This window comes from Triticum dicoccoides, chromosome 1A (genome assembly GCF_002162155.2).
Source record: "Triticum dicoccoides isolate Atlit2015 ecotype Zavitan chromosome 1A, WEW_v2.0, whole genome shotgun sequence".
Lineage (NCBI taxonomy): Eukaryota > Viridiplantae > Streptophyta > Magnoliopsida > Poales > Poaceae > Triticum > Triticum dicoccoides.
This window is the reverse complement of record NC_041380.1, coordinates 9,974,050-9,994,353: the sequence shown is the minus strand read 5'-3', so window position 1 is coordinate 9,994,353 and position 20,304 is coordinate 9,974,050. Positions and strand designations below refer to the sequence as shown.

At 46.5% G+C, this 20,304-nt stretch overlaps 2 protein-coding genes and 1 pseudogene across 2 annotated transcripts; all 3 read right to left on the bottom strand.

Annotated features, from left to right (window-relative positions):
- The window catches only part of LOC119349676, a 2,304-nt pseudogene extending 941 nt beyond the window's left edge, over nt 1-1,363 (bottom strand).
- A 3,160-nt stretch (nt 1,364-4,523) lies between these two features.
- LOC119288036 (putative 12-oxophytodienoate reductase 5) lies at nt 4,524-6,382 on the bottom strand. The gene is made up of 3 exons (XM_037567963.1): nt 6,292-6,382; nt 5,721-6,166; nt 4,524-5,306 (listed from the first exon to the last, which is right to left on the bottom strand). Exons 1-3 carry the CDS (start codon nt 6,348-6,350, stop codon nt 4,723-4,725), a joined length of 1,089 nt encoding a protein of 362 aa, XP_037423860.1. The 5' UTR covers nt 6,351-6,382; the 3' UTR covers nt 4,524-4,722.
- Nucleotides 6,383-14,002: 7,620 nt separating this feature from the next.
- Nucleotides 14,003-15,677, bottom strand: LOC119358364 (putative 12-oxophytodienoate reductase 5). The gene is made up of 3 exons (XM_037624944.1): nt 15,554-15,677; nt 15,008-15,453; nt 14,003-14,705 (listed from the first exon to the last, which is right to left on the bottom strand). The coding sequence occupies exons 1-3, from the start codon at nt 15,610-15,612 to the stop codon at nt 14,122-14,124; spliced, it is 1,089 nt and encodes a 362-aa protein (XP_037480841.1). The 5' UTR covers nt 15,613-15,677; the 3' UTR covers nt 14,003-14,121.
- Between the last annotated feature and the right edge of the window lie 4,627 nt (nt 15,678-20,304).

Below are 20,304 nucleotides of genomic sequence, written 5' to 3'. Positions count from 1 at the left end.
CAACAAATAGGTTGTCTAGATATGCAACTAGGTGAAGAATCTATATGATGCTAACAAACAATCGCAACACAAGCAAGCAAAGGATACAACACAATAGCTTGCACAAATTAAGGTAAGAAATAATCACAAGTGGAGTCGGTGAAGAGGAGGATGTGTTATCGAAGTTCCTTTTCTTTAGGGGAAAGTACATCTCCATTGAAGCGGTGTGGAGGCACAATGCTCCCCAAGATGCCACTAGGGCCACTTTATTCTCCTCACGCCCTCGCACAATGCAAAATGTCGTGATTCCACTAGTGATGCCCTTGAAGACGGCAACCGAACCTTTACAAACAAGGTTGGGGCTCTCTCCACAACTTAATTGGAGACTCCCAACACCACCACAGAACTTCACCACAATGTAATGTGGCTTCGAGGTGAGCTCTTCCATCTAGGGTGGCCAAACACTTGGCTCCGAGGTGAGCTCTTCCGTTTAGGGTGGCCAAACACCCAAACGAAATCCACACAGGAAACTATGGGGGAATCAAATTTCCTTTGGTGGAAGGTGATGACTCTATGTTTTATGCATTTTAAGAGCTCATTTATTGCATGTTCTCTTCATATATCATGTCCCGTTGAACCAAATATATGTCCATTATGCATGATTACCCGTTTTTCACTTATCACTGTGAGCATTGCACATTTGTGTATATATTATGTTTTTATTAGTTTCCTTTATTTTCTTGTGTCCATAGGTGTATTGGAGTAACCTAGGACTAAGCACGATGAAAGGATCAAGGATGGGTTCAATACGCAGTCAACCAGGGTCAGAGTTAGCCATTTTGAAGGTCAGAAAAAGTCATTTTCCCAAAGTGCTCTAAATCAAGATCTAAGACCAGAAACGTATTGGCATCGTTCATACGAATCCAACGAGCCCAAAAACGTCAAATTTCGAGTTTGTATAAAGAAATGGCGACCGTTTTACCGGAGGAGGTTATAGTGGGCAGTCATTTGAAGTGTAGAAAGCACCGAAAGTAGCCCTTCCAGAAAGGGTTCTGCGCCAATTTTGTCCCAAATTGTTCCCATGAGATCCTTGGCTCATAATGAAGGGATTGGGAGAAGATAAGTCCCATCTTGAGCCCTTGGATGATGACATCAATGGATGAGATACCGGGAGGCCTTCATATAAGCACGATCAACCCTAGTTGCCGCTATCTCCACATTCATTCATCCACGCAGCCGTCATCCTGCTCCATTGTTGCTCCAAGACCACCTCCATAGAGAAGAGAAGAGGAAGAAGAAGGGGTGCCTCGACCATGCACCGACCTTTGGGTCGGAGCGGTCTTAACCGCGGGCACACCATCATCATCAACACCGGTGCCGCCATGCCCCCCTCCTCCACCGGCTTCACGTCGGCTTGTAAATTGCTCTCTCCCACTATGATGTTTGAGTAGTTTTGTTAGTTCTTGAGTAATTGGATGAACCCTTGCATGATTGGTACTTTATTGAATAAGCGATCATATATTCTCTTTATACGTATTGCATTGTTTGTCTCGTGGTGTTGTGAAGGGCGCCCACACAACATTAGCCACTTATGGACTTAAGGTGATTTATGTTGGTGAGAAGGGTAGTAGTTGTGGAGGGTAGGTAACGACAGTCCTATTCTCGTTTTCGTCCCTGATCATTGCAATAGGGATCATTGGAGAACCCTAGAACTTAATGTCCTGACCACAGGGAGTTCACTCCCCTTAATCATCGTTCTGATAACCAGAGTGGGGAAGCACGATGGTGGCACAAGTGTACACGGTAACCCGAGTGTGGATGCGTACTTTAATGGCTCCGCCCAAGCGAGATCATATACAAGTGGCTTAGTGATATAATTAGAGAGCCATGGCTATCATGTGTTATGAGCATCATACTTGTGGTGATGACTCTAATTCCCTTGAGAACGTTTACTACTCAAACACTGTTTCACGTAGTTTAGTCCTTTTAATTTTCTGTCTTTTTTTTGATAGTTTAGTAAACACTATACTTTTTATCTATGTTCCTAGCAACTTACTAAAGTAGGCTATTTCCAAACTACAGTTTGGGTGCGTACGTAACATAAGTGATAGCATAGTTGTGGGGTTTGTAATTCTTTCATATTTGCTCCCTATGGGTTCGACATTTCACTTATCATGAAAGTTCTACAACATCCCTTTGCACTTGCAAGCCATCAAGCATTTTATAGCACCATTGACGGGGAGTATAGCGCTTGGTTATTACCTACCCGCTCGCATATAGTTTATTTATGTCCATTGCTATTTAACAACCAAAAAATGTCTTGTTTTGAGATATCTTATGCAGAAATTAGAAAGGCTACAAGGAAACAAAACGAAGAAAGAGGACCAATATATGCTCAATAATGATATTCATTTAAAGTTATTGAAATGGGTGATACATTGGAGGCATTGGATTATTACGCTAAATGTATATTTTCGTATCCATCATCGTGTGAACATTGTAAGACTAATTGCCATATGAGCTTTAGCTGTAAACTTCACCCTAACCCTGTTGTAGCTGCATATAACCATGAATGCTACATATTTGATCTTGTTGCAGCTATTGAGGACTAATGCTCTATTACAGAACATTAGAACTAATGAACAGGGTGAAGGAGCTCTCTCTACAACATAAAGAGGTCTTGAAATATATGGTGTTGATGGAGAGTAGTTATAAATGGTGTATTACTAACAACCTCCATAATGCCCCTTTGATTAAAGATTATGAGAAGTGTACTGCCGCTTCCCAAGCCTTTATGTTGTAGGAACATAACCTCATAAACAAATCCGAGGAGATAATCGAGCAATGGGAGAAAATCCAGGGGAGCACTTTCCAAGAAGTCTGTCTAGGAGATAAGCCTGAGAAGGAACATGGAGATGAAGGAGGGAACGACCGCCTTCCAAAAACTCCTACCGATCATGGTAAATTATACAACTTAAACTATACAACTAGAAACTACAACTATCAAACTAAACTAGCTAGAAACTAAAACTAAAACTTCAACTATCAAACCCCTAACCCTAACCCTAGTCGAACGTGGCGTGCTGCCATGGTTACCCGTGTGCGTGGTGGCCGTGGCCGCAGGTGGCGACGAGGATTGCCGGAAAGAGAGGCGGGGACGGCGACGTAATACCTGCTGGAGCAGAGGGCGAATGGGTGGCGGATCGAAGGCAAGGGCGGCGGGGACGGCGGATCGAGGGCAAGGGCGGCGACGAGTACGGCGAGGACGATGGCGGTAGCGGACGGCGATGACTTCGTGCGCAGCACCGCGGTGGAGGGCGAGGGCCGCGACGAGGGCGAGATGCGGGAGAGAGTGAAAGTGAGAGTAAGAGTGGGGTAGGGAGGGGAGGGGCGCGCGCGTGCAGATAGTGCTCAATACGTGCGACGGACGCACCAGATGACCTGCCACCGCTAATTTGAGATGGCGGGCGGCAATCTTCAAGTTGAATTTGGACAATCGAGAGCTAACCTATGTGTGGCAGGCACGATTGGATGCCTGCCATAGCTAATATCAGCATAAAAAAGTAATCGGTTCCAAACATTCATCTATGGCCCGCCCGCCACTGATGCCTATAACATCAGTGGCTGGTACGCCTAGTCACTCGCCACAGCAAGTGTTCATAAAGTAGCCAAGCTCAACGGTGCTTGTTCGTGGGGGGTAATGTATTTCGCCCGCCGCTGGTATACCGATAGCTCGGGCGATCATGTTTGTGTCACCCGCCACTGCTGCTTCTCCTAACTTGCAGTGGCGGCGAACCAATCTGTGGTTGAATGGTTAATTAGAGGGACTGTGATATCCTTAGCCCATTAGGGTTCCAATCCTGGTGCTCTCATTTATTTCTGGATTTATTTCAGAATTTTTGGCGATGCGCATTCAGTGTGAGGAGATGTTCTCATCGACTAAGAGGTGCCTACGATTACTTTGTAAATTTCAAGATGATATGCCGGCTCAGTCTTTCGGAGGTGCTCATAGGGGTAGGGTGTGTGTGCGCGTTCATAGGGGTGAGTGTATCCGTGTATATATAAGCGTTTGCGTCTGTATTTGTGTTAAAAAAACTTGCAGTGGCGGGTGCCTCATCCTGCCCGCCACTTTTTTTAGTTAACCTATAAAGCTTTTTTCTAATAGTGTGCCACCCTTTTTCCAATAAACAGTATGGTCTACACTGTTTTCTTTGGTTACTTAAACGGAAATACATGTAACTACAAATTTGCACTGAAAATATAAGGCTAGTTTTTCAAATAAAAGACTAATAATGGCATGCATGCTTGATTCGAGCTCGTGCAACCTAGGACCCCCTCTGACTTACGAAAAATGATTGTCTAGCAAACGACTTTTTCTGGAATATGTCCTTTTACTGATTTTTATTAAATGAAAAACATAGTTGAAATAGTGTACTATCGAAGATTACAGACCTGAACAAGTCTTATATTTTGGGAAGGATAGAGTGGTGCTTCTATAAAAAAACTTGAACACTTACACTATACAAAAGTTTATTTCTCGACGAAATACAACACTTACACTACCTCTGAGATCTTTATCCTCTACGTGCGCTGGCCCCAGGCTCAGCCACACCGTCCCGGGATTGCTCAATTCTGCTACTCGCTAGCTCTGAGATCTTAAAAAAAAAAATACAACACTTACACATAAATTTAATTATGACCACATTTAATTGCGTCGTCGAAGAAAGAGAAGTTACATCTAAATCATTCGAGGAAGGGGTAGTCGGTATAGCCAATGACGGGGTCACGGGTGTAGAAGGTCATCCTATCATACTTGTTCAGATCCGCACCAACCTCAAACCTCTTTGGCAGGTCTGGGTTCGCTAGGAATAGTCTCCCAAAGGCCACTAGGTCAGTGTACCCCTCGACGACCACCTTGCCCCCTTCCTCACGGTCGTACCCACCATTGGCGATGAAGGTACCTTTGAACGCCTCTCTGTACGGCAGCAACCGCTTCGGCACCACTCGCCGGCCATCCACGATGGCCATCCTCGGCTCGATCATGTGGATGTAGAGGATGTCGTGGTCGTTGAGCTTTGTAGACATGTAGAGCGCAAGAGAGTGGGGGTCAGAGTCGTGGCAGTCCATGTAGTCGGCGAAAGGGGAGAGGCGGATTCCCACACGGTGGCCACCGACCTCCTTCACAACAGCGTCGACCACCTCAAGAGCGAAGCGACACCGGTTCTCAAGACTACCACCATACTCGTCGGTGCGGTCATTGACACTATCCTTCAGAAACTGCTCAATGATGTACCCGTTTGCACCGTGGATATCCACGCTGTCAAAACCTGCGACAACCAAGAAGTGAATTGCTTTATCAATCTAGAATACATGCCATTTTAGATATCTTCGGCACCCAACTTTCACCGCAGTATTTTATATAGACATGTTAGCAAATACTAAGGCTACTTTCTAAAAAATATAAATGTGTAATTTGTACCTAACAAAAGTAAATAAATGTACAAATTCAGATCTTCAAAATAGATTATGAAAAATATCTAATGATACAATTTCTACTTCACTAAATAATTTGGTAGTTACTCCATCTGTAAAGAAATACAAGAGCATTTAGATCATTCTTTTTATGCAGGGAAGTAGTTTCCAAAGAAAGGAAAATTTTAGCTGAACTTAAACTTTTTTTTTCTAAAACATACATGCTTGTCGTGTTGGCGATATCAACAGCATATATACGTGGTACGTACCGGCGTCGATGGCGTTCCTGGCGGCCTTCCTGAAGTCGTCGACGATGGCAGGTATCTCTTCCACCGTCAGCCTCCTCAGCGGCGAGAACTCCTCTAGCCGGCCGTCGAAGGTCATCTGCGGGCCGACCCCCTTCTCCGTGCTCGACAGCGGCGCGGCCCCGCCGGGCTTCAGCTCGAAGGTGGACACACGGCCGACGTGCCAGATCTGGCAGAAGAAGAGCGCGCCCTTGGCATGCACGGCGGTGACAATGGGCTTCCACGCCTCGACATGCTCCGCGGTCCAGATCCCTGGGGTGTCGGTGTAGCCCCGCCCCGTGTCGGAGACCACTGTGGCCTCGGCGATGAGCAGGCCGCCGGCGGTGGCGCGCTGGGAGTAGTACACGGCGGCATGCGGCTGCGGCATGTTCGTATAGGAGCGCTGCCTCGTCAGCAGCGCCAGAACCACCCTGCAGCATCGTTGCATCAGTATGGTAGCCGGCCGGCCGTCGTTTCAGCCATGCATGATCCATGACCATGAGTGATCGAACATGTACAACATGTGGCTGACGTTTTCAGCGGATGGTTTAGGTACCTGTGGGCGAGGTCGAACTGGCCCATCTTGTACGGCGTGAGGAGAGGGATGGGCTCCATTGCTGATAGCTGAAGCTTTTCTTGATCAATGGCGGAGGAGGAAGAAGACTCATGAGTGGTGTGGGGTAGTGAGTGGTGAGTTGACAGGACATCCATTTATAGATGATTGATGTGCAGTCACATACTATTCTCCCGGCTGCTAATTGAGCCGTCCCGATCGTCCTGCTTCGACGTCTCTCCCGCATCTAATCTCTCTTTTTTCTCTTTTCATTTCCTCTTGGCAAAGGCAAGGCACATACCAACAAAAGCGCCCGACTTTTCTCCATCATTTTCTTTCTTTTCAAGCGCCCGTCTTCTCAATTCCTGCAGGTAGCAGCCTAAACAGTGAAAATTAGCAACACATTCTAGAAATACTGCTCAGTTTAGGCCAAAAAGATTGCCATTTGTTTCATAGGTGCCAAGGACCCAAACACAAAACTGTTTTCGCACGTCACGCCGAGTCCTCCCCGGAAACATATGTCTGGTTGCAGCCAGCAGCCACGATCATCACAATTTTACTTCGTGCGGGCCGATGCCCTCATGGACGGCGTGATGACAAGGATTGCCAAGGGGCAAGTCACACTGTTTACCAATGGTACTAGAATGATGCACAGGGTCGTCCTGCCACTCGACATGACGAGGGTGCTGGTGCTGGAGGTAAAGAATATAAGATTGTTTAGATCACTACTTTAGTGATATAAACGCTCTTATATATCTTTACGGAGGGAGTATGTGCTGGGTTAGCTTATCTACAAGGAGAGCCTTCAATAAAGCTTCCATCAGGTGGCTCGATGGAATCATCCATCTGCAACTATGGTCAAGTGAACCACGAGGCTTCCACCAAGCTTGCCGGGCAGATCTTCCAACCCTGTCAAAAAAAAGGACGGATATTTCCTTATTTTAGTGACATCTGGCATTTGTGATACCATACAATTTTTTAAAATCCAACGCGCAAAAAATATTTGGTTCATTGAATAACACAAGTAAAAATTCAACTGATAGCAACACAAAAGATCAAGAAAAGCTGCCTACCGAAGTGTGACCACAGACAGGAATACTGTTTGACGAAATTTTGCAAATTGTGTGTTACCTATGTCAAGAAAATACTATTCAGGCGAAACTATTATTCACCACTTCTTCCTCATGCTTGAATAATGCTAGTACACTCTAGACCCATATGTACATGTAAAGCTTTCTATTTCTCTAGAAAATTAGCTAGGATCATTGTTTGAGCCGGCAAGCAGGCATGCATGTATTTGGGCTCAAATTAACCTGCACAAGATCAGAAAGCAAGCAACTCAAAGTTCAGCTGGGAAGCTTTTCCTCTGTAGCATTTCCAAGTTGAGGACTAATGAAACAAATCATGCATCAATATCATATCTAAAATAATAGGCTGCCTCCTCTTCAATATATTGGCTGCATGGATGGCAGCACATAAACAAGCAAGTAAGAAACACAGAGAAGAAAAATCAACAGTCTGGTGTAGAACATGGCAAAGTATAGTGATGTAGTCCAAGTGTGACGAGACGAAATTCGACCAGCAAATACAAGCCTCAACTGAAGTCTCAGCACCTTAATTTTGGAGAGGAGAAGAATGGGAGAAGAGAGACACGAACGGGCCTTCAACGAACGACAGGGCATGCTGTGCTGGGAATTCTTTGGGCCCGCCCAGGCTATGAAGGTCACCGGCCCACCGCACAGGATAAAGCTTAGCGGATTCTATATTATCCTAAAACAAACATGTTTTTCTCTAAAAAAACATGCTCTCATATTTAAATACACAAATTTAAAGTTTCAACAATATTTGATTCTTTTAAATGCTAACAAGCATGTATCTATAATCCCAAATCTCCTTGTGTATTTTGAGTCTGGATTTGTAATTTTTAAGGATTATAGACACATGTGTTGTGAACATTAACAAAAAATAACAGAATTTTTTTAGGGTTTGTAGAGATTAACACGTGTTGTGCTGTTCTAGAAACCTGGAGCCCTGTTCCTGTGGCCGTTGGCTTGTTGGAGTTGGCAAGATCAAGACGAGGAGTTGCCCTCATGATTGATCCATGCATGCATGCGGCGAGCAAGCTAGCTACTTTTAGTCATAAGTTTCGCAATACGGAAGTACCAGCGGAGGCCACATTTGATGTTTTAATCCTTTGCCTGGAGTTTAGCCGGATCTGATGCTTGTTTCAAAAAAAAAAAACGGAATCTGACCCCTTTTCCTACCGCCGGGGTCCCTACCGCCAAGGCTCCTGGTGGTAGGCCACTCATTCACATCAGCGCTAGTAAACGTCCGTTGGTCCCTGCCGTCGATCCTACCGCCGAGGACCCCCTGGCTGTAGGATGTTTTACCTTACCGCCGGAGACCCTGCCAGCGCAGCATCAGTATGGTTGCCGACGATGGAGGAATCAAGGACTAAACCAGCCTGCCCTAGATACCTCACCCAAATCTTGCCTTTTTTTTCAATAACACAAAATTCGCCCAATTCTGAAACAGTTCACATAATCCCTTTTTGCTAATGACTAGGAGCAAGAATAATTCCCGCGAGCATCGCGTCCTAGAGATTGAACTCCATCAAAACACTAGGCACACAAAAGAACCGGGGGAGAAGACAAACTATCCCAACTGATCTGAATCCAAGGCACTCAAGATACAACACTGCAAGTGAAGGGACTCTGCAAGGGGTTTAACTGGCCCAATAAATTCTACTGTTGACGCCGCATCTTCAAGCAGAGCAAGAAAGAATCGACAAGTGATGGAATTTCACCTGGAATGTGTGTGCTGGCAGTTGCCATCCATGCTTCTCCGCCATGGCCTGATGGCCCCCTCGTACCTCTCCGCCTTTCTCCCTAGCTCAGTTATATATTGATTACGTGATATGTAAAACATTTGATCATGAAAATAATTAATAAAGAAAAAGCATTAAACTCGGAACTTTTCTCAACAGCTCAGTTATGTGGATGACTTGATATGTAATTTAAGGGGGGAAAAAGAGTACAAACTAAAGAAGCATTTCCACTACAATGTACAGTAAAAATGAACCCTTGCGTCAACTCGTCAACCTCTCAATATTTGATAAAGTTTGGCCCGGCTCTATCAACAGGTTGGCTCGATCACTGCCAGTAGATTAAGCTAACCCTTTCCTTTCTAAAGAGTAAGTGTAACAGACAATATTTAGCAGCTTGCCGCAATCCAATGCACATAGGTATTACATGATCATCTTAGGTGTGTGTGTGTGTAATCTTTAAACATTCATGTGCGCACGACATGGTATCACGGTATACTAACAAAGTAATCACATCAATCATATTAAAGTTAACAAACAATAATCATGCTTAAATTCTCTAGTAGAACGACATGCTTGAGGTAAACTTAACTGCAGGTTTTTCTCTAAAAAAAACTACAGCTTTTCTTACATTATTATCCATCGAGATAATCCATATAAATTTAGGATGAAAATCACCCATATATAATCGCAGTGCCGTCATGCGCAGCTCGGGGCAGCGGGCAAGCCGCCATGGCATCAGGGATGGGCTCGATCGGCCGAGTTTGTGTCTGTGTTCCTTGGCAGGGGGTGGGTGGGTGGGTTCATTCCACCGGCCGGGGATGGGATGGGCTCCGGCGGCCGGAGATGGGGTGAGTGGCGGCGTTGAATTCGATAGGAGACTTGAACAGTGGGGAAGTTGCAGACAGTGGGGTTGTGAAGGAAGATGCGAGTCAGGCCCTCCTACTCACATGCATGTCTATGACACAGTTTGGCTAGTACATCAAAACTGTCAATCGATAGGCATGCATGGACGTGTGTACGTATATTAACATTTCCTGCCTATTTAAGCACTTCCGGTCTTACTCCCTTGATTCTCCGCGGGAACCGAGGCCGTTGGGGGAAGACGAGGCGCCGAGTCGCTGACGCGGCTGGCCCGTATCTTTTTCGCGCCAAAACAGTTCGTCCCCAGCGTGCCGGGTTCGGCCTGGGTCCGCCGGCGCTGTTTTCGGCCCAAGCAGGCGAAAAACGGGCTCCTGAGGGCGCGACTGGGCCGTTTTTTCGGCGCCGGCACGAAAAAATCGTCTGGGGAGGCCTTCCAATCTCAGCCAGGCAAGACCTGAGATGCCCTAAGCACTTCCGGTCTCACTCCCTTTAAAATCGAGCGATCAACAAAACCTTCCAATCTCAACTCACGTACAAAGTTGCTCCTCCTAGGCAAGACCTGACGCGGCCGCCGGCGATCTGGACCCACGTGACTATGTCGACCTCAGCCAGACGGGCCAGCGCATGGTGAAGCTCTACTACAGAACCGACAATTTGTATCTAAGTGTAACGCCCGTGTCGAGCCCGTGTTGAAGTGGGCTTCTCGGATGCACACAGTGTCGGGCTAGGGACTGAATTATATTGACGCCAACATGGTCCAAACCTGGGTGGCCCTTCAGTCTGAAAATATCTACATAGTTGCCCGTGGACAATAGCCCCTGAGGTCCAGTAGGTTGGATTATTAGCCCTGGAAAGAGAACCAATCGTCGCGCCTGTTCTTGAAGGCGGAGAGGTAGAAATTATCATTGCAAAGTTTGCCCACGGCAGGCTGAGCTGCTATGAGCGCGAAGAAACGGGTGGTCCTTGATTATGCCGCTAGCGGTCCGGCCAACAGCATGGTCAAGATCGGCCATGAAGGCCAGGTACCTCAGCCCGGTCAGAAACTGGACCTCCACCTTCTCGCCTAGCTACGTCATGCTTGGACATACGTACAACGCATGTACAGATGGACTGATTAGATACAGGGCCGGTCCTGAGATTTCGGAGGCCTGGGGCGAAAGTAAAATTTGAGGCCCCTTGTTATAAACCTCTACAGAAAATAGAAGACCGGTTAAGGAATCACTAGGAAACCAAAACAATCAGTACAAAGATCAAGCGAAAAAAGACTCATAAATTACAAAAACTTTGTAAGCCTTTGACACAAGAAACAGTCATGTTTCAACTTGCAAAGGAACTCAGCTGGTGAAGTGTTGCCTCTGCGTGCTGCCGTCTGTTGGATTGGAAAACTTATAGGCTAATCCATAAGGGGGTGAGATGGAGAAACTGAAAGTGGTTCAAAATAAAATCATCTACAACGGCAATAGCCATTAATTTGCTAGGCAGAGGAAGAAGAAACGACGGCGGCTAGTGTTACGAGATGGATCCATCGATTTGAAACTGGATTAGTGCCTTTCACAATGAAGTAACCTAATAGTTTTTTTTTTCAGAAACAAGTAACCTAGTAATAATAGTAAGCTAGTTGTTGGGCTACGGATTGTGCACAGGGTCGGGCCCCCCATTGGGCCCTAGGGCATCGCACTTCTTGCCCCTACCCAGGGCCGGCCCTGATTAGGTAGACCAGAAATTTTGCTGCACCAGAGCATCTCTTATCTTTTCATATTTGCGCAAGGAGCAACACTAGAGCTACCAACAAACACGAATAAAAGCTTTGTTTCCCTGAAATCCATGATCTACTACTTACGACGTGACTCCACACGCATACGCAAACAGAAGAAAAGGCACCATACAAGTGGTACTGTGTCTAGTTCTTAGTGCTAATAGAATTATTTTATTGGAAAGAAACTAAGTTGATGCATGTTAGAGTCGTATTTGGAGGGAAAAAATAGATTATGCACACCTAGCAACTGCTCCTTCAACTTTATCTTAGAAAAAAATTAAGCTAGAGATCCTTTGGTTTAAGAGTTAATTTCATTTTTTACCCCCCAAATTAACGCTAGTGACAGAAATTGACCTCAAATCGACATCCAGTCACATTTTAATACCAAAATTAAAGATTATTTCCACATTTTGACTCCCAAATTCATCAAATTGGATTTTACGGGTATTTTGTGCTAAGTAGACATGCGATGTAGATGTTTTTTTTTGCTTTTGTCATGTTTTTGGGCTATCATTCTAGTCCCTGTCTTTTTATAGAAGCCCAGGCTCATCTGCATCCGGTCAGAAAAAAATACAAAAAAATTCAAGAAAATTGCATTGTAGAAAATTTATTGGGTGAGGTCCGGTCCAATTTTCAGATCGTTTGGACATCTGAGCAGCTCTCAGTAAAAAAGAAAGACAAATCGGGCCAGAATAGTGCATGAACAATAACTTTTTTTACAGATCCCGAATTTGTCTTTTTTGCCGAGCGCAGCTCCGGTGTCCAAATGATTTGAAAATTGAAGTGGACCTCACGCATAAAATTATCTACGGCACAAATTGTTTTTGGAATTTTTCTAGTATTTTATTTTTTATTTTTTTCGTCGGCGTGGGTGCAGCTAAGCCTGGGCTTAGAAGTCAATTATCGAATCCCTCTCTCACTTTTTACAAAAAGCAACCGAGCCCTTTATTGTTCTCAAATCCCTAGTCTCTCTCATGTAGCTGACCGGCCCCCCTGCTCGGTGTCGATCGAGCTCTGCTGGAGGACCACCACGGGCAGCCCCAGGAGAATGGAGGCCCGGCGTCTATGGCGACCACCAAGCAGAGGGCAGTGGGGCACTAGAAGGCCAGGATCTTCGCCCTACACTTGTTGCTACCCTTTGTTGGACCTTGACGACGGGGACGAGTTCCCGTGGAGGGACGACGGCGGCTACCGGAGCCATGACTGGCGGGAAAGGGTTTTAGGTCATGGGGCTCCATGGGGAGGACGCGTGCGGCTTGTAGAGTAGTCGAAGACGAGTCGGGGAGGTAGGAAGGAGAGCAGAGGTGCGACTGATGGCCATGTGGTTGTGATGAATAAACTAATTAGTCTGCATCCCACGCTAACCACTGACCGAATTAGTTTAGCCGAATGTATCCAAAATTAATAACTATTTTTCGTACAATGAACATGCATTCCCACATAGTAATTTAGTGATCGAATTATTTGAGCCACTCCTCACCATAATTGCACTAATTTATGTGAAGCAAGCAACAAGAATCATACACACGACACATACACAATCAACGAGTTTTTTACCCCATCTCTCGCGGTGGGTTTTTTCTCGTTGTTTTCCTAGCCTATCAGAGGCCAAGCTAAAGAAAAAGCTTGGGTGGACCAGACTAACGAATTACACATTTTTTTTAGAACAACGAATTACACATAGTATTTGTACTTAAGGCCGATTTTTCCTCTCAACCTTTCTATGGGGCGTTTGGTTCTGATGCAGGTGTGGCATGGCATTGAAAAGCCACTATTCATTAGAACCGATTACGGTGAGCTCCTCCAAGCAAAAGGGAAGGACTTGCATAACTTCACTAATGCTTACCATTTTCTTGCCACGTCCTTTTACGAGAGGGGCGAGGACTCTACTTTTTTCTTGGGCTATTAAAATACAAACATATGTGACTAAAAATTGCATTGAAAATACAATGACACTTTTTCAGAAATGAAGAGACTAAAAGTCACCTATTTGAAAATGAAAGGAGCATAAGATATCCCAATGATAAAACTAACATTCTGTTAAGCGACCACGATACAGTTCCATGTCAGGTTTGATATGAGCTCGTATAACTTAGGATCTCCCTCTGACTTTTGAGAAATGATTGCCTTGCAAAAGAACCTTATGTCATATGCCCTTTTACTGTTTTTATAAATGGAAATAATAGTTGAAATAGTGTAGGGAGACTGTAAAAATTGTGTTTTATACTTTGGGATAGAGAAAGCAATGTTTCTACAAAGAGTTGAGCAGCTGCAGCAATCATCATAAAAAGTTTATTGCTGGATGAAGCACATCATTCACACATACATTTAATTACAGACCCTGTGGTACAATTAATTGCATCATCCAAGAAAGAAGCTCCACCGATGATTACTCGAGGAATGGGTAGTCGGTGTAGCCAACGACGGGGTCGGACGTGTAGAAGGTCATCCTGTCATACTTGTTCAGCTCCGCGCCGACCTCGAACCGCTTTGGCAGGTCGGGATTCGCCAGGAATAGCCGCCCGAAGGCCACCAAGTCAGTGTACCCCTCGGTGACCACCTTGCCCCCTTCTTCACGGTCGTATCCACCATTTGCGATGAAGGTCCCTTTGAACGCCTCTCTGTATGGCAGCAGCCGCTTCGGCACCACTCTTCGCCCGTCCACAATGGCCATCCTCGGCTCGATCATGTGGATGTACAGGATGCCGTGATCGTTGAGTTTGGTGGACATGTAAAGTGCAAGGGAGTGGGGATCAGAGTCATGGCACTCCATATAGTCGGTGAATGGGGAGAGGCGGATGCCCACATGGTGGCCGCCGACCTCCTTGACGACAGCATCAACCACCTCGAGAGCGAAACGACACCGGTTTTCTAGGCTACCGCCGTACTCGTCTATGCGGTCGTTGGCACTATCTTTGAGGAACTGCTCGATGATGTACCCGTTTGCGCCATGGATCTCCACGCCGTCGAAACCTGCCAGGCCAAACCATCCATGTACGAGAGATGAGAGCACCATTCCAAGATATACGACCATTTTAGACATGGACGCAGTATCCGAGATACAAACTTTGGACACTCTACTCTATATTTTTACATGTTAAGGGATGATTTGTAAAGGATTATTCGCTGTGAAACTATTTTCATTGGATAACTAACAGTATAATTTTCTGCTAAAAAGGTAAATTTATGTTTTTTGGCTGTCCAGGGAAGCAATGTTTGACCGAGCATTTCTGAACAGAAGGCTGGCGTGTCAACGTCCAACTGTAGGTACGTACCGGCGTCGATGGCGTTCCTGGCGGCCTTCCTGAAGTCGTCGACGATGGCAGGTATCTCCTCCACCGTCAGCCTCCTCGGAGGCGCGAACTCCTCTAGCCGGCCGTCGAAGCTCATCTGCGGGCCGACCCCCTTCTCTGTGCTCGACAGTGGTGCGGTGCCGCCGGGCTGCAGCTCGAACGTGGACACGCGGCCGCAGTGCCAGATCTGGCAGAAGAACAGCGAACCTTTCTGGTGGACGGCGGCGACGATGGGCTTCCACGCCTCGACGTGCTCCGCCGTCCAGATCCCTGGCGTGTCATTGTAGCCCTGCGCCGTGTCGGAGACCCCTGTCGCCTCGGCGATGAGCAGGCCGCCAGCGGTGGCGCGCTGGGAGTAGTACACAGCTGCATGCGGCTGCGGCACGTTGCCATAGGAGCGCTGCCTCGTCAACGGCGCCAACACCACCCTGCAGGATCAGCATGGTCGCCGGCCGGCCGTCGTGTCAGCATGATGCATGCAAGAGTAGTCGTACACAGGCAGCTGGGGGTTTCATTGATGGTACGTACCTGTGGGCGAGGTCGAACTGGCCCATCTTGTACGGCGTCAGAAGAGGGATGGGCTCCATTGCTGATAGCTGAAGCTTTTCTTGGTCAATTAATGGCGGAAGGAAGAAGACTGATGAGTGGTGTGGGGTAGTGACTGGTGAGTTAACAGGACATACATTTATAGATGATTGATGTGCAATCACATACGTATTAAACTAAGGTGCTCCCGGCTGCTAATTGAGCCGACCCGATCGTCCACAAACATCATGGGTGAGCTAAGCATGGAAGAAAAAAGGCATCTTATTTTAGTTTTAGTCGTGCTATCACAGCTCACAAGCACGCATCCAGTTCTGTGTCTTTTGGCTCTGCCGGAGAGGGTTGAGACAGCGACCAATTATATGTGCGTCCTCCATGGCCATCATCACTCCCCATCTTTTCCATGGTTACAATTAAATCAAGCTTAACCTTGTATGATCATTATATTCCTAACAAGGAAAATCCCCGGCTCATTTTCGTGTAGGCGAGAAAGGAAAATGGAAGGAACCGTCCACAAGAATATATCCTCGCCCTCTTGCTCTCCTCACTATCTACTTTCCCAGCGTCAGTCAGACGGTGCGTTGGACCGCACCTCCTTGGTTTTTTGCAAGATTTTAGATTTCCTTTTTGCATTGTAGATGGCATGTCAAAGGAATAAGTCTCTCGTAGTCCCCGTCAGTGGTGCTCACCATTGTATTGGAAGTCCTTTATTTAGGAGTTGGCGGTGAAAACTACGACGAGAGAAGAATGGAAGCGTATGTTGAAAACCTTTCCGTAGCTCGACAAGAACCTAGCCAGACGGAAGTTAAAGAAGATGTGGATGGCATCCTCCGGATCCCCACGAAGGGAACGACTTTCATCATCTGGTCCATGATGATTTTGAAGATTTAACGTGGAGAATAAACGGTCCCTAGTCCTTTTCCACAAGAAGGTTTTAACCTTAAGAGGTATTGTGATGCATCAAAAGAACTTAGCCAAATGAACCGAGGGGCCTCTAGTAACTTTGGTACAATGATTTGATCATGAAACAACTCGGCGTTTCAAGATCCCAAGAGCTAGTGTCAGCATTGTCGGTGAGGGATATTGGGCGCATATCTTCCTTACTACCTGTTCCAAGAGGTATTCTAGCGACCATTGAGATTATGTTTGAAAATGATTTGAACTTGGCTCCCACCAAGCACCGAACCGACGAAAAATCAGGGTCCGTTGCGAGGGTGAAAAGATGTGGGAATTTTGCATAGAAAGGGTTCATGAATGATCCATTTTTATAGCCAGTATTTCATGTTTCCATCATTCCCCATTTCTAACCTAGATCCAAGGTAAAACCAACTTAAATTTCGGTATCCCGTTCCAGAATTGGGAGCCCCTATTGATCGCGTGAAAGAAGGAAGAATAAGGAAAAATATTTGGCTTTGTTAATGTGAACCCACAAGACCGAAGGGTTCTAGGAAAGTTTCCAAATCCATTTAGTAAGAAGAACTATGTTCATGTTTTTAGATTTAATGATCCCCAACCCTGCTCTAGATTTCAGTAAGCAAATGTCTGCGCAATGAACCATATGGTACTACATTTAAGGTCTTCTCCTTCCCAACAGAAGCGGGACCTCACTTTGTTGAATTGTTGATTGATCATGTCCTCTAAGAGGAATAAACCCATCGTGTAAAAAGGAATCCCTCAGAGGCACCCATTAATCAGAATTAGTCTAGCACCCAGAAGGCATTATTGGTTTTCCCTTCCCACGTGTCGACTCGTTTAGACACCTTGGCCCCTAAAGGCTCCCAGTCCACGATTTTTTTTCTAAAAAAATCATCTGCCGAGTCAAATTGCTAGAAAAGACCACCTCCAAAATGAATTGACAAAAAGGACCAGTTGCACTGTAGCGGCAGGCGCAGCAGGCGACACGTGGCACCTGCCGCCACAGCCGACGGCGGCAGCCCCTGCCGCCACGAGCGCAGGCGGCAGCTCGGGCATAACAGGTTTTTCGTCCGCGCCAGCTGCAACGGAACGCGCAGGTGGCAGCTACTGCTGCGAGTGTGCTGCGACACACCAGATGGGCCCTGCCGCCTGTTGGGGAACGTAGTAATTTCAAAAAAATTCCTACGCACACGCAAGATCATGGTGATGCATAGCAACGAGAGGAGAGAGTGTTGTCCATGTATCCTCGTAGACCGAAAGCGGAAGCGTTAGCACAACGCGGTTGATGTAGTCGTACGTCTTCACGATCCGACCGATCCAAGTACCGAACGCACGGCACCTCCGAGTTCAGCACACGTTCAACTCGATGACGTCCCGCGAACTCCGATCCAGCAGAGCTTCACGGGAGAGTTCCGTCAGCACGACGGCGTGGTGACGGTGATGATGTTGCTACCGACACAGGGCTTCGCCTAAGCACCGCTACGATATGACCGAGGTGGAATATGGTGGATGGGGCACCGCACACGGCTGGGAGAGATCAATTGATCAACTTGTGTCTTTGGGGTGCCCCCTGCCCCCGTATATAAAGGAGTCGAGGAGGGGGAGGGCCGGCCCTCTCTATGGCGCGCCCTAGGGGAGTCCTACTCCCACCGGAAGTAGGATTTCCCCTTTCCTAGTAGAACTAGGAGCCCTTCCAAGTAGTAGGAGTAGGAGGGAAGGAAAGGGAAGGGAAAAGGAGAAGGAAGGAAGGGGGCGCCCCCTCTCCCTAGTCCAATTCGGACCAACCCATGGGGAGGGGTGCGGCCACCCTTTGAGGCCTTTCTCTCCTTTCCCGTATGGCCCGTTAAGGCCCAATACGAATTCCCGTAACTCCTCGGTACTCCCGAAAATACCCGAATCACTCGGAACCTTTCCGATGTCCGAATATAGTCGTCCAATATATCGATCTTTACGTCTCGACCATTTCGAGACTTCTCGTCATGTACCCGATCTCATCCGGGACTCTAAACTCCTTCAGTACATCAAAACACATAAACTCATAATATAACCGTCATCGAACTTTAAGCGTGCGGACCCTATGGGTTCGAGAACTATGTAGACATGACCGAGACACGCCTCTGGTCAATAACCAATAGCGGAACCTGGATGCTCATATTGGCTCCTACATATTCTACGAAGATCTTTATCGGTCAAACCGCATAACAACATACGTTGTTCCCTTTGTCATTGGTATGTTATTTGCCCGAGATTCGATCATCGGTATCTCAACACCTAGTTCAATCTCGTTACCGGCAAGTCTCTTTACTCGTTCCGTAACCCATCATCCCGCAACTAACTCATTAGTTGCAATGCTTGCAAGGCTTATAGTGATGTGCATTACCGAGTGGGCCCAGAGATACCTCTCCGACAATCGGAGTGACAAATCCTAATCTCAAAATACGCCAACCCAACAAGTACCTTCGGAGACACATGTAGAGCACCTTTATAATCACCCAGTTACGTTATGACGTTTGGTAGCACACAAAGTGTTCCTCCGGTAAATGGGAGTTGCATAATCTCATAGTCATAGGAACATGTATAAGTCATGAAGAAAGCAATAGCAACAAACTAAACGATCAAGTGCTATGCTAACGGAATGGGTCAAGTCAATCACATCATTCTCTAATGATGTAATCCCGTTAATCAAATGACAACTCATGTCTGTGGCTAGGAAACTTAACCATCTTTGATTCAACGAGCTAGTCAAGTAGAGGCATACTAGTGACATACTGTTTGTCTATGTATTCACACATGTATTATGTTTCCGGTTAATACAATTATAGCATAAATAATAAATATTTATCATGATATAAGGAAATAAATAATAACTTTATTATTGCCTCTTGGGCATATTTCCTTCACCGCCATGGCCAGAGGCGGCAGCCGCTGCTGTTGATCTGCAAGCGAGGAACAAATGCATAATATTATACGACTATTTCTGTCAGCCAGTCAGGTGGTGATGTATTTATCCGATAATACCTAACGAGTGGATGGAGTTCATGTGCTTGACATATGGAGGACGGTTGAACAGATCATCTCACGCTTTCCAGTAACCTATCTAGTAATCCTGAACCAAGAGAAAAAGCGCATCAATACGAAGCTTTTGTGTGTTCAAGCATTGGCCTGCTTGCCCGTGTGATTAGTGATCAATCTTGCTTTGAATCATTACATATCTGATGAAACCGGAGTTGTCGAAGCAAGGAAGCGGCGCGCAGCAGCAACAGCGGCTGCCGCCTCGGGCTTTGGCGGCAGGGCCCACCTGGCCTGTGACGGTACGCGCAGCAGCCGTACCACTCCGGCGTTCCGTTGCAACTGGTGCGCCGGACAAAAAAAACCTGTTAAGTCCGGGCTGCCGTCTGCACCCATGGCGGCAGGTCCTGCCGCCGGCGTATGTGGCGACAGGTGCCACGTGTCGGCTGGCACACCTGCCGCCACGGCTCAGCTGGTCTTTTTTGATAATTTGATCTAGAGATAGTCTTTTCTGTCAATTCCACTCGGTAGGTGGTCCTTTTGAACAAAAATTCCCCAGTCCACCTTCTAAAGGGATTTGTCCGAGATGAGTAACCTAAGGTTAGAGATGGGGAAGTTGGTAAGCTTATAGTTGAGATGGTTAGTGATCCCCACTCCCTCTTCATGGTACTCTCCCCATAGCCACCACTTCGTATTTTGAATGTTGATTTTCGTACCAACGGTGCTTCGTAGCAAATAAGGAGTTTAATAGTGGTGATATTGTGATGGTCAGGTTCGGACCTGAGTATGGTATCGTCCGCATATTGTAGGTC